The following is a 13,166-nucleotide window of genomic DNA, read 5'->3' as shown; positions in this document are numbered from 1 at the left end:
CTGAAATAAAGAAAATTGAGAAGGTTAATAATTTCAAAGCTTCATTGAAAAGAATTTTAATTAAAAATTCTTTTTTAAAAATTTGTATTTGTTTATTTGTTAAAAGCTGTAGTTTTCTTATATTCTTAGTCTTTAGTTAATTGTAGATTTTTATTGTTTTTTCTTAAGGCCTTTTTAAATTTGTATGTTTAGGTATTATAGTTTTATTTTTTGTTATTATCCGATACTTATTAGAGTATAATATATAATAAATATTTGGGTATTGAGTATTTCTAATACTGTCTCTGTCTGAAGGTCTTTACTTTATATAAATGACAAACTGCTTCAAGAATTTGTAATAGTCCCTTGAAATTTTCACATTTGACGAAACATTTCCCGCAATCACGTAAAAATCAACATTTAAATATACAGTAGCAGTTACAATACAAAAACTCATGATTCAATATATTTTATCACAGTCCTTCTATGTCGCCAAGAAATGTCCCCCAGAAAAATGTTGCCTTCACATAGCAACAATCGCCATTTCGAATTTTATATATCCACTCTCATTCCTTGTCTAATATTCTTGCGGTTTTAGTTTGAGGTTATGTCAGCTGTCAAATTTAATGTTGATTTTGATTGTTGATGTGGACAATTTTTTTAAATTTTATTTAATTTAGTATTTAGCAGGTATATACACCGTACGCTGCTCTTCACAGAACAGTTAAAACTTTATTGTGCCTAATATATAACCTTAAAACTGGTTTTTTAATATGTCGGTGAATATCTACTAATTAACCATACCATACTAGGTAGAAAACATGGACTTTCTAAAAAAACTAAGGAAATTCGATGCATACCCAAAAACCTTGGAAGATGTCCGGATACAAACCCTTGGGGGAGGTGCAATTTCAATAATTTCAGTTATAATTATTACCTTGCTTTTTTACACGGAACTTATAAACTATTTAACCCCAAATGTGTCTGAAGAGTTATTTGTCGACACTTCCAGGTCTTCATCTATTCAAATTCAAGTAGACCTAACAATACCGCAAGTCGCTTGTGACTTTTTAGCTTTCGATGCAATGGACGCATCTGGAGATCAACATTTACAAGTAAGTGCACATAAACTTTTAAGTTGGTTTATTTAACTATGACCCATTGTAGATATCGCATAATATTTATAAAAGAAGCCTGGACATGCAAGGCAACCCCATAGAAGAACCCAAAAAAGAAGACATTACAATTAGAACTAAAAATGTGACAAATAGTGAGACTGACAAGGAGACAGCTGTGGGAAATAAGACGGAACCTTATTGTGGTAGTTGTTATGGGGCGAGGGATGGTTGTTGTAATACTTGTGAAGAAGTTAGGGAGGCATATAGGTAAAGTAAGGATTGAATTATTGATAACTTAAGAATGTTTTATTCCTTCATAAAAAATGTCCATTCAGAGACAAAAACCAATAACTTTTTATTTTTCAGACATACATTTATGTATAAAAAAATAAAAACCTACTATAAATAAGGCAAATAATTCATAATAATTTCTCAGTATTTGTTATTTATAAAAACTTTGAAATTCACTTTCCATAAATTAAGCAATGGTGTTGTCTATGTATTGATGATGGGCCCAGAACTATTTACAATGTCTTTATCTTCTAACAGTCTAAGGTTCAATATAAATACAAGAAAAAAGATTCTACTTGACTAAAATCCTCAGATATTACATTTTCAATTATAATATGTAGTCTTTATGAAAATAAGCTGTAACTAGCTGCATTTATGATGTTGATCAAAATTAGTTAATAAAGCTGGAATTAAAAAAGTAAATTAGTTTAACAATAATCTATGGGAGATCTGCCTCACAAAGCATAAAAGTCACTAACTGCATTTAAGTTAAATCTGAGAAAATCAAGTTTTACCATTTAATTTTGTATTAATTCTCTTATACATAGTAAACTTTGCATTGATATCATTAACAAACAATACTTGTTTTTGAAAAATTAAAAGAGTGGTGATATGTAGAATTCCATAATGAATCCTTTAAACAAAAATGTCAGTTACGAACTTTTATGCTTTGGACAGTAAAGGTGTATCACAGACTTTTCTTAAAGAATTCTTAATTTCTTTAAAAAGACAGATTCTATTGTCATGCCAAAAAGTCTCATCATGGAATATAAGAAAAGTTATTGCAAAACTATTAGGGACTTTATGAACCAATTTTTTAATCCTCAACAAGTTATGTGGACTGTTATCAGTGATAATAAGAACAATAATACCATGAACAATCATTCCTTAATACCTAATGCAAACAATTCTTAAAACCACTTTCTTTATGTGCTGAAAGTGTGCTACTAAATCTTAAAAACTGTTTTTTTGCGAACTACCTATAATCACGATCACTGGAAAATAAACCTACTTTTAAATTCAAACCAGTTACATTTAAGGATATGGGCATACCAATTTCTCAGAAAAAAAATAGCAATAGCAAAAATCCCGATGGTGTTAACTCTGAGATCGATAAAAGATTTAAAAGAATAATAGTTCAGCCTTTAACAATATTAATAAACCAATCTCTTCTGAGCAACATATTTCTCCAAATCTTTAAAACCACTAAGGTGGTGCCCATCCTAGCTAAAGTTTTTAAACGCATACCAAAAAAGTCAAAGTAATGACCATTTTTAACAGACTTTTTAAACCAGTTTGGATTTCATAAAACTACTACCTTATCAAGTGATTACTTTATTAGCAACGTTTATATATACACCATTCTTTCCTGGGGTTACTTTTGCAATATTGATAAGGCCTTTGGCTAAAAGAGCAAATGTTGACGGATTATATTTCTGTGTTGGGTTATAAGGAAGACTAGGTATTCTTTTCAAAAACTAATTCTAACTTAACCCTGTGTGGACTGCAGTGTTGTTGCACGTTAAGCAGAGTATTGACTTCTCCCATGACAACATTTATAACTATCCTACTAGGAACAAAAATAATCTTGTGCTTGACTGTTGTACTACTTACTTGAGAGATCTAGAAGTGGATTCAGATATTTGGGATCAAGTCCTACAACTGAATACTTCAAATCAAATTTTAATCTCTTGTAATGTTGGTAATAACTAAATTAAATCTGTTGTAATAATTTGTTATTTTTAAACTATTGTTTTTTTGTGTAATGTCTTATATTTTAAGTTGTTTTATAAATCAAAGCTGTTTTAGAATCACAATGTAAAAAAAGAACTATATTCTGACTTGTAAAATTACAACTTTTGTATATTATTTTATGAATAGACAATGTAATTGAATACTGATTAGATAGATTTTACTATATAAAAAAATTAAAATAGAAACAAAAAATTATCAGAAAGAAAATTTAGAAAGACAAAATAGCAACAAAACTTTTAATGTTTCATTCAATATCAATAACATTTGATATGTTTTAGTCCAATTGATCGCAATTTGTCTTCTTGTCAAATTGCAATATTCTGTAATTATGGACAATTGCAGAATATATTCTGCGATTGACCATAAGTGATAAAAACGATGGAACAATTTGTATATACAAAATCGCTCTACCAATCCCATTATGTGAGCACATCAATTGTAGCGATATCTCCAGAAACAAAATATCCTAAATAGAGAATTACAACAATACTAAAAATATATTATTCAGTCTGTCAAAACAGATCAATAATTAAATATGTATTTTCTCTCTGAAATCCATACTTTATGAAAAACATTGAACTGCTTGTGAGAATACAGTGTAAATAATATGTAAAAAAGTACAATCAAAATTAAAAACCCTATTGTATAGATAGATTAAAAAGGTTTAATTTCTAATCCTTAGAATAGAGAAGATTTAATTAAAACAAGTCAAAATCAACTTCATGGCTAAACATAGAGACTTCGTCACAAGATAGTAGTTAAACTTCCCAATTAAAAGTTTATAGTGAATCTTTTTATTAACTTTTTGGAACTTTCTTTATCAAGAGACTGTGCTACTACCAAATATAAATCTTTATAAGAATAGAGTGGATAAAGAACTACAAGAGCATTCAGAACAAATGGTACAATAGAGTGCATAACATGAATCAGTTATACAAGCTTCCAATAATTTTTTAACCAGAAAGAAATACCAGAAACCATAGCCTTATCAACTTTAAATGGCTTATTGTTAATAACTTTAGACTTTTTATCTCTCTAAATTAACCCTATTTTTTATATTTTTTTACATAAAATTGATAAAGTTAAATCATCTCTAAACATTTGTATGAGTAAAAATCTTAAATGTTTTAAGATATATAACTTACTTGGTTTTAAATGAGTTTATATATATTATACATTTTTAGCTACATACAAATTACAGTGTATTAATATAATAGATCCAAAATACTTAGATGTATACAAAAAAAAAGATTCTGCTTAAAGGGAGTACTTCATTACTCTTCTAGTATTTGAAATGTGCATGCCCAACACTCAAAAATAATTTAAAAAAGTTGCTTCTCACCTTATAATTACTTTTTAGGATAAAAAGATGGGCCTTAGATAATGTAGATACAATTGAGCAATGTAAAGATGAAAAATTTAGTGATAAACTAAAATCAGCCTTCACCCAAGGCTGTCAGATTTATGGAGAATTAGAAGTTAATAGGTAAGTATTTATTAATTGAAACTTCTAGGAAAAAAAATATTCAAATAATAATTCTCTTAGGGTAAGTGGCAGCTTTCATATAGCTCCGGGCAAGAGTTTTAGCATAAATCATGTGCACGTCCACGATGTTCAGCCATTTTCATCAACAGAATTTAATATGACGCACAAAATAAATCGACTTACTTTTGGAGCAAGTATAGATAGTGAAACACATAACCCTTTAAAGAACTTTAAGGGGATAGCCAAAGAGGGTAAGCATTTTTGATCAAATATTTTACAAACGTGATGTAAACGCTTTTTTAGGTGCCACCATGTTTCAGTACCATATAAAAATAGTACCCACGTCATATGTGAAAAAAGATGGTTCAGTAATTTCAAGTAATCAGTATTCAGTTACAAAACATCAAAAATCTGTTTCGATTTTATCAGGAGAGTCGGGTAAGTGTAACTTTTATTATTTTATGATGAAATGTCCTATTAAATTAATAAAAACGTAATCTTTATTGGATTATTCTATGGGCAATATAAAATTTATTATTTATATTTAAGATTATTGTTACATCCTATTTATTCAATAAATCTTTCTATGGGGACTGATTTGGGTGTGTTGTTTGATGGTCATTTCGCACGTTAGTATTTCGTTATAGTATTTCGCTTTCTTGGTTTTTATTATTCTCAAGAATTTTTTGTTACTGCATTTAGAGTTATATATATCTTGCTCTCGTTTATAGTATTTTATCCTTTTCTTCTGTAGTTTAAGTTCCCTATTATTTTAAGCACATCAACAGCCTTGGAAGGATTGCGTGGAGACAAAACCTACATAATACCTTCAGCAGAACTAAAATCAAGGTTAAATTTAATTTCTTGAAAATTATTCAGGAGTCAAAAATAGAAGGATTTAGGCCAACATGCATATAACAAAGTTCCTTCGTTTAGCTGGCTAGGGGGGGGGGGGGGTGCCAAAGCTTGAGAATTAATTTTTTTTTGCATTAGTGTCTAAATACCTTTATCGGTTTTTGTCAAATTTGGGGTGGAGGATAACTATATGAATTAACGTATTTTGACATAAACGTTATCTTGGATTACTGCCCGGAAATTACATAAAAATAGGTTTATCATAAATAAATGTTTATCAATTTGTCACACCCCATATAAATGACTTAAATTGTGTGTCAAATATTAGCTGACTTAATTTTGAAGTTATTTCGTCTCTTGTTTAAATAATTAAATTAAAATAATTTTATTTATATACCTTTTTTCTACTTATGCCGTTTTCTCCAAATAAGCGCTAATGTCTAAGCGTATTATTTAGTTTTAAAACAAAAATATCTATGCGCTAACGTTATATTCATAAAATTAATGTAAATTAAGGCATCTCATAGTTCATATATTAGTGCGACTAATAAAATAGGTTTTGAAATGAAAAGGTTAAAGGTTTTTAAATTATTTTTTATTCGTCCCCATATTTTTATTAGTGTAGGTATTTCTATTTAGTATTTTTATTATTTTAAGTTTTTCTATAGGTATTTTTTATTTTTTTTAAGTTATATTTAAATAAATATTTTTTATTGTATTTTTGGCGCTTATTCAAATTACCAAACAGTTTTACCATTAAGCCTCCATTTTATTTTCGATGCGTGTTTTGCTAACGATGTTAGTATCTTCGGGAGAAAATTAAAACTAAACTTAAACTAGGCATACGAAAGTTTAACAATACTCAAAAATCAAAAAGTTATTCTTAATAAAGATAAAGGCCCAATCCCTTATATAGTGACATAAACAACATACAGAGGAAAAATGTATGTTGCAACAAAAAACAAAATCTTTAAGGGCAATCTGCTATATCGGGTCAGTTTCCATATCAGCAGGTCTCTTTTTACCTTTGCCATTATTAACATCAGATATGATGGCCCCAGTACTACCGACAAAGTGATACTAGTTGCTAGCCATTAAAGAAAAAAATAATGATTTACTTATCGGAATGGTATTAAAGTAAGATATAAGTACCTACCTGAATCAAAGGGGACAAACCTACAACCCCTTGAGCAATTGGGGTTTTTACAGGAGATTAGTTACTGTTTAAACTTTGTTCAACCGTGCTTCATTAGATTTTTCGCTCTATCTTTAGTATGTATATAAAGCCACTTAGTTTAAAGTTGAAGAAGTAGTCCATACTTGCAGTGCAGTTAATAAGTCAAAGGGTAACTAAAATAGTTTCGGGCATCCTCCACTAAATTTATTTGAAAAATCTTCTATCCTACATGTTTCGGACCTTCAGTTACCCTCCCACTTAGTTTAGAGAAAGATGAAGAAACCATCGTTAGCGAAACACGTGTCAAGAATAAAATAAAGAGTTTTGGTTAGTGGTAAAACTGTTTTTTTGTGATTTGAGTGTCATAACAAAGGTTCAAACCATAGACTGTCTTTTGAATAGACTGTCTATTCAAAACAGAAAATATCAAAGAAGTACATATAATTTAAAATATCTACCAATTAAGAAATCAATATAATATGGTCAAACACAAAAGCAAAACAAAAAATAACTAAATAACAAAAACCCCAAAAACGAAATTTACTCTAATATTTGTTATAAAAATGCTCAAAATATTGTCCGGCTTCTTGGATGCAGTTCGAACAATACATCTGGTGTCTTTTTAAAATAGTCTGAAGAATTCAATTTTTTTTGTAACAATTCGACCTTAGTAGTTATGGGAGAACCATAAACTCGACTTAAGAGCGCTCCACAAAAAAAACTCCTACAGCCGTCAAATCGGGGGATCTTGCTGGCCACTTTGTAGGTGCATCAATGCCTCTTCCGATCCACTTATCGAGATACGTATCGTTTAAAATTTTTCTAACGTTAATATAGTAAAGTGTGTAACCATGTGTAAACCACATTTCAGCCCAATGTTGCACGGGAAGGTTCTGCAATAAATGGGCGGTTTCAAACTAGCCGATACGACAACGATACGGTGGACGCGTTATATCATTTAATGAAACGAGAACTCGCCGATATATCGGTATCTTGTCCTGCGCGGTTTCACACACACCGATATTATCGGTGTCGTTATCGGTATCGGTATCGGTTTGCCTAACAAATACATTGCCTTAAATGAATAGTTTTACACAAAAACCGATCCGTTAAAAATATCGGTGGCTGTGTTCGATATCGTTGCGTCTGTCGGATGGTCGAGTTAAAATCGGCCAGTAAATTATCGCCCGGTTTAGTACGCAATGCAAACTAAATAGGCATATTTACACGTTCCGACTTGTCGTTATCGGTGTGTCATATCACTTTTGAAACCCAGTGTCTCACGAGTAGTTTGGCGTATTGACTGGTTGCTGGAACACGGGTTATACTTAATGTGAGTGTGACTAAATTTAATTACGACATTGTTACACTCATTGAATTGGTGGAAGCAAGGCCCTGTTTGTGGAATACATTTTCCGATGCCCACAAAGACAAGATATTGAAAAAACGTGAGTGGTAAGAAGTGCATAAATACCTTGAAGCCAATTTCGATAATTGAAATGAACAAGAACAGCAAAAAATTGGTAAGTGCATGTTTTTTCCTGTATTTATTCACATTTAGAGCCTAAGTTACAGATCTAGGCTAGTACATACCTATTTGAGCTTTAAACTTAAAGAACACTTGGCTAAACATAAAAGTAATATCTAAGTATAAAGACATTAAATAGAATCAGAAGCAGTAACTTATGCGCTAAATTTTAGGCATTTGCCATGGTAAGGATCCCTCTGGACTTCGTGCCATCTTTTTCTCGAACTAGGTTGTGCAAAATTCTGCACGCTTTAACAATATCTTTTTCGTACTCCTTACCAACATTTATGGCTCTGTGAAATATTTGCCACTTATTTATTAATATACCGAACGAACATTCTATATACCGTCGCGCTCGACATAAGCGATAATTGAAAATTCTTTTATTAATATTTAAACTATGGCCCCCATATGGCCTAAGTAAATTCTGGGAAAGTGCAAATGCTTCGTCTCCAACTAAGACGAATGGTAGATTGTCTCCTGTTGAAATGAGTGGGCTTGGGTGGGGAATATCCAAGGCATTTTGTTGCAATAATTTCCAAAACACGGTTTCTTTAAATACTGATGAGTCGCAATCCTTACCAAAGGCACCTATGTCTACGTATATAAAGCGGTAATTAGAATCCGCAATAGCCATTAGGACTATCGAAAAAAAATGTTTATAATTAAAATTCATCGATCCACTGCCTGGAAACATACAGTAACGCGGACGTCTTCCCGTCCACAACTCCTATGCAGTGCGGAAACTGAGCATTTCTTGTAAATCCATCAGCAATATCCTTCCAATTTTCTTCTATTGGCGTTGGAAGATATTCATCTTTTAAAATATTTCAAATACTATGACAAACATCTCTTATAATCTTGCTTATAGTTGAAACTCCTAATCTGTAGGCATAATGCATATCCGTGAACGTGTTTCCACTTGCCAAATATCTGAAAAAAATATCTATGTATACCATCTATTTTAGGTGACGCTATTACAACAAAGTGGCAAAATATAAGAGATGCGTTTGTTAAATCCCTTAAGAAAAAGAGTGGACACAACGAAACTATGTTTACCATGATCAGCTGCAATTTTTGTTACAAGTTGTGAATAAAGATGAAACGATTTCTAGTATTTCAGATGTGGAAGTAAACCAAGGAGAAGAAACTGAAAATTCAAATGAGGTCCCACTTACACCAGCAACATCTAAAGCCAGTTCAACAAGTTCCCATGCAAGTAAAACTCGCCAAGGCCACAAGAGGCTTGCGGACCCCATTGAATTGGAAATTAGGAAAAAACTAAATGAACCTTCCAATGAAGAAGAGTCATTCTTCAATTCCGTTGTTCCTATGATAACAACAATGTCAGAAGAGAAAAAAATTGAGTTTAGGATGGGACTACTGCAGCTAATTCAAAAAATTAAACGAAATCGTCAAATAAGCACCTCTAGCATCACCTTTTCTACTTCTCCTGTATCTGATATCTCTGCAGTCTCATCTCCGTCATATACTATTCTACAAGCAGCAAACCCATCAACGACAAACTATCAGTCGTTTTATGAAGAAGGGTCATATACATCAACGAGTAACACCTCACAAGATGTTTCACATTTTCAAAATAGTGTATGAATTATTTTTATTATCAAAGTTTAGTTTATGTAAGAATTTTTATTATGTTATTTTAAATGCAAATAAAGAATTTCCTTAATTACTTACCTTAGTGTTATTGCTAGCATTTCTTTTGGAGGTACACATAATCTCATTTGAGTATCTTGTCTTTGTAAGCTACAAGATAACTTTTCTAGAAAGTAGTCAAATGTAGCTGTGCTCATTCTAAAGTAGTTAAAAAACTTTTCATCATGTTCGCGCAATTTTTCAAACATTGTATAAAATGGTCCTTCTACATATTTTTGAGATGATATGGGATGGACCCAATATCGTCTTCGTCTGTTTTTTTGACACTTCTTTTTTCGCAAATACAGCAAATATAATAAAGACACAGCTTTTTTGTTCATATTAAATAATAAATTGTTCTGATACACTACACACACCGCACTGATCCCTGGCCTTTTATGAAAGACGGCGCAAAGTTTTACTATTTTATCGATGTGTAAGAAAGCACCCTCCGATACCGATATCGACACCGATAATATCGGTGTGTGTGAAACCGCGCTTAGGATGTTTCAAACTAGCCGTTACGACAACGGCATCTTGTCCTTACTTACACCGACATGTCGGCGAGGAGCAAGCACTCCACTCGTGTCGTTGACGATTGTTCTAGTTGTTTTGGCGATTTTAATTTTGTCAATAACTTTTTTCTAACTTTATGCGAGTAAATATATATTTTTTAGTAAGCCATGACTATGACATTGTTACACTAATAGAACTTCTTGAATCAAATCCTTGTCTTTGGGACAAAACAAATGAGAATAGTCAAAATAAAATACTGAGAAAAAACAGTTGGCATAATCAACTGTCAGCAGCGGAAAATAAAAAGACCGAAAAGCTTATTTAATCTTTTATTATGTGCGTTAAGGCTTTAATCAAAGACAGATTATCTGCCTGCTAACTATGAAATTAAAAGTTTTTACTGCCAAAACAAAAAAAATTATTCGCAAAACAGGACGCCGGACACCTTGTCCTGTCTTACTAGCAGACTGTTTTGGCTCTTGTTTGGATTAAGTATTTTTTTCAATTGGTAACCAGAAGTCACATTTAAATCGTCGGTGCGATAGCCATCTCTTAGACGTAATATAATTGTAAGTAATTGTAAGATGTAATATAATTTATAGAAAATGTGTTATCGGCAATAAAAACATAAGGCACTTTTAAGGCCATTACAGGTGTAATTAGCCTCACATCTGGAACATCCAATTCAAAACTTATTAGCCAAAATTTAGTGCCTTATAGAATAGATGAATCAAAGTCCTTCCAGGTACAGGAACTTGTACTCTGCATCGGCAATTTCCAAAAGAACTATTGAGTAGAACAACTTATAATTGAAATTTATTGCGTCTGCGTTAGGGAAATTTTCTATCCGAGTATGTTTCCCATATGAATGGCCCCTAGACACCTAGGGAAATGCGCTGATTTCACAAAAGTATCAGTGATCAATGTCCAATCTTCTTTCGTTATTTCTTTAAGAAATGATGGCCTTAATAATGTCCCATATCTGGCGACATCTTGACTTTATATTATGACTTATCAGTTTCCCGAAGTTACTAAGATCACGTCAACCTTTTCAGCAAAAGAAAATTGACCATTTTAAAAAGAAACAAAAACAATAACTGACTAATTTTAAATCACGTTCAAATAAGCTCAACTCGTATTTCAGACAGTAAATATTTTTGGTACCAAAATTAAAAAAAAAATTAGTTATTTACATTCCGATCTTTTTCAAGGTTTATCTATTCCAAATTTCCTTTAATAATTATTGGGTAGGTTAAGCATTAATTAAATTTACCTGATTTTAATTTAATTTTTTGCGACTAAACCGTACGTCGGATGGAAATTTAATTTTTTTAAGAGACAAATACTTTAAAATTAAGTCAGCTAATATCTGAGAAGCAGTTTATACTGGATGTAACAAAATTACTACCATTAATTTATGAACAACCTATCTTTTCTAATTTTCCGGGCAGTAATCCAACACGGCGCCTACATTAAAATACGTCAATTTATGTAGTTATCCTTCACCTTAAATTTGGTAAAAATCGATAAATGTATTTAGACGCTATTTAAAAAAACACATTTTTAATTTAAAACTTTGGGACCCTCTAGCGGTCAAACGAAGCAACTTTGGTATAGGCAAGTTTGCCTAAATCGGTCTATTTTTGGCCAAGGGATTTGTGGTTACAGGCTAGACACCCAGTAGTACTAGATATGATTTATTTTTTCTTTATAAACTCTTTAATGATGGCATTGATTGTCCTGAATTTATTAAGCCTTATAAACTTTAGATGCAATACCATATTTTTCAGTGGGATGCCACTATTTCTAATAAAACACCATTGCAACTATGATAGTCCTACGGTTGGAACCTTTGGTGTGACGCTCAAATTACGAGACAGTTTTACCACTAACTAAAACTCTTTATTTGTACTCAGAAGATTAAAACTATCGGAATGGTATTAAGCTAGTTTTAATCTTCTCCCGAAGATGCTAACATTGTTAGCGAAACGCGTGTTTTCGTTTAATAAAGAGTTTTGGTTAGTGGTAAAACTGTCTCGTAATTTAATTGCAATTATGGTATGCTGGGAAATGAGCCTTATCATTATTATGACATATATTACGTTCTTTAAGCTTTAATTGGTGTCTGACTAATGAATTGAATAATGACTGACTTAAATAAATATATAAATAATTTTTCAAAAATAATTATTTTCCCTTTTAGGTATGCCAGGGGTTTTCTTCCAATATGAGCTCTCGCCCCTCATGGTAAAATATACGGAAAAAGATCGCTCATTGGGACATTTTTTGACAAACGTTTGTGCGATCATCGGAGGTGTATACACAGTGGCGGGATTAGTAGACACATTTTTATATCATTCCATTAAAATGATTCAAAAGAAAATGGAATTGGGAAAACTTCATTAGGGGCTATAAGCAGTTTACGGACTACTAGTTTTTTTTTGGTGTGCATTAGTATGTTTTATTTTAAATAATTCTGAACAGATTAGGGTTATTTCTATTCATGCTGGATGTGAAACTTTTTAGAGGTTTTAAAAAAATTGTTTTACGCAAAAAATTGTCAAGAGTTTAAATTGAAATTCAGTGAAAACATTAATTCTTTGAGTAAAGTTCGTAAAAACGATTATACTTTAATCAAATATTTTAATAATTTTCTCTATAGGTTCTGGATACAATTCAGTTTTAAGATCTTGATTGAGATTCCAATGGCATTTGCCAAACCACTAGCGCATCAGATTTTATTAAATAAATTATTTATTTGCTTAAGATTAATGCCATTTAAGTTATTAAACAAGCGGAGGTATA

At 31.3% G+C, this 13,166-nt stretch overlaps 1 protein-coding gene across 1 annotated transcript; it reads left to right on the top strand.

Annotated features, from left to right (window-relative positions):
* The first annotated feature begins 589 nt into the window (after nucleotides 1–589).
* LOC126740536 (endoplasmic reticulum-Golgi intermediate compartment protein 3) lies at nucleotides 590–13,129 on the top strand. Its single transcript, XM_050446610.1, has 6 exons — nucleotides 590–1,094; nucleotides 1,147–1,364; nucleotides 4,504–4,629; nucleotides 4,690–4,880; nucleotides 4,933–5,067; nucleotides 12,565–13,129. The coding sequence occupies exons 1-6, from the start codon at nucleotides 801–803 to the stop codon at nucleotides 12,765–12,767; spliced, it is 1,167 nt and encodes a 388-aa protein (XP_050302567.1). The 5' UTR covers nucleotides 590–800; the 3' UTR covers nucleotides 12,768–13,129.
* Nucleotides 13,130–13,166: the final 37 nt, after the last annotated feature.

The sequence above is a fragment of the Anthonomus grandis genome, chromosome 9, assembly GCF_022605725.1.
Source record: "Anthonomus grandis grandis chromosome 9, icAntGran1.3, whole genome shotgun sequence".
NCBI classification, from domain to species: Eukaryota; Metazoa; Arthropoda; class Insecta; order Coleoptera; family Curculionidae; genus Anthonomus; species Anthonomus grandis.
The sequence above is the reverse complement of the archived record's forward strand: the minus strand, read 5'-3'. Positions and strand labels throughout refer to the sequence as shown.

What these genes read in the sequence shown, in the direction of transcription:
- LOC126740536 (XM_050446610.1), top strand. Translation starts at nt 801, where the DNA reads ATGGACTTTCTAAAAAAACTAAGGAAATTCGATGCATACCCAAAAACC. An exon ending in CTGGAGATCAACATTTACAA is followed by an intron (nt 1,095 to 1,146) that starts GTAAGTGCACAT and finishes GACCCATTGTAG; the next exon opens with ATATCGCATAATATTTATAA. An exon ending in TAAGGGGATAGCCAAAGAGG is followed by an intron (nt 4,881 to 4,932) that starts GTAAGCATTTTT and finishes ACGCTTTTTTAG; the next exon opens with GTGCCACCATGTTTCAGTAC.